Here is a 988-nt window from a genome sequence, read left to right as displayed (position 1 = left end):
GGCACCGTACGGGAACGAGGAGCTGAGGAGGACCGAGGAGGAACCTAACTACGAGGCTGATCTGAGCGGATTGGAGGTTCTTGCTCAGCGCAGTCTCCGCAAGGGAAGCCCTCGTGCGCAGGAACCCACCTGGACAGCATGTTCCACGTGCGCAGTTCGGCGGAGGTGAAGCTCTTGCTGACGCAGTCCTGCACCACGGCCCGCATGCCCGCCGTCAGGTACGGAAGCGAGTCCTGCAGCCCGAACGTGCCCGCTTGGAGGCTGGGGTCCGCGCGGGGGGACTCCGGGCAGATGACCACTCTGGGGGAGAGAAAAGCCTTATGGAGAAGGCAGGTTGAGGGCGCGGAGAAGGAAGCAAGTTCAGATTTATGTGCCATGAAAAAAAAAAAGTGTGGACGCGTAGACAGAACCAAAGACGATCCTGTTCTCTAAGAGATGAGACGAGACGGGAGCATGGCCCCTTGGAAGAAGGGGAGACAAGTGGCGGAAGGGAATGGACTCTTGGCAGGAGGAGAGAGATGACTGGAGGGGGGGAGGGAAGCCTCAGCTAAGATCGCAAGAAGGGAGAATCCCACGCCTCGTGTCTCACCCTTCGTCGTCGAAGTCCTCCTCGTCCTCCTGGTCGAGGCCGGGCTCTTCCGTCCTCGCCGCCACGAACTGGAACACCCTGTCCAGGATGTCCACATACTTCCTCCGCAGCCTCAGCCTCCTGCCCACGCTGGCCACCACCAGCAGGCACACGAAGACGAGGACGTGGCCCCACACCACATAGGGCACCACGTCCTCCCACAGGCCGATCGTCGAAATGAGGCCCGCGTACGGCTCCAGAACCGAAGGATAACTCATGGTGACGAGGAGTGCTAGGTTTAGATCCTTAAGATGTTGCCGTTCCCAGGGAGAGACCCGGACGCCGAGGGAAGACCTGGAAAAAGGCCGAGAGTAGAATGGGTGGAAAATCTAGTGGTTTGATCACAGCATCACGCAAGAA

At 59.7% G+C, this 988-nt stretch overlaps 1 protein-coding gene across 1 annotated transcript in view; it reads right to left on the bottom strand.

Annotated features, from left to right (window-relative positions):
• LOC119591496 (glycerol-3-phosphate acyltransferase 3-like) overlaps positions 1–988 on the bottom strand; it is a gene marked incomplete in the record, with an annotated part of 16,069 nt that overhangs the window by 5,053 nt on the left and 10,028 nt on the right. The window contains 2 exon segments of the mRNA XM_037940242.1: positions 130–300; positions 590–922. Coding sequence (XP_037796170.1) covers positions 130–300; positions 590–846 — 428 coding nt within the window.

Source organism: Penaeus monodon, chromosome 28 (genome assembly GCF_015228065.2).
Source record: "Penaeus monodon isolate SGIC_2016 chromosome 28, NSTDA_Pmon_1, whole genome shotgun sequence".
NCBI classification, from domain to species: Eukaryota; Metazoa; Arthropoda; class Malacostraca; order Decapoda; family Penaeidae; genus Penaeus; species Penaeus monodon.
The sequence above is the reverse complement of the archived record's forward strand: the minus strand, read 5'-3'. Positions and strand labels throughout refer to the sequence as shown.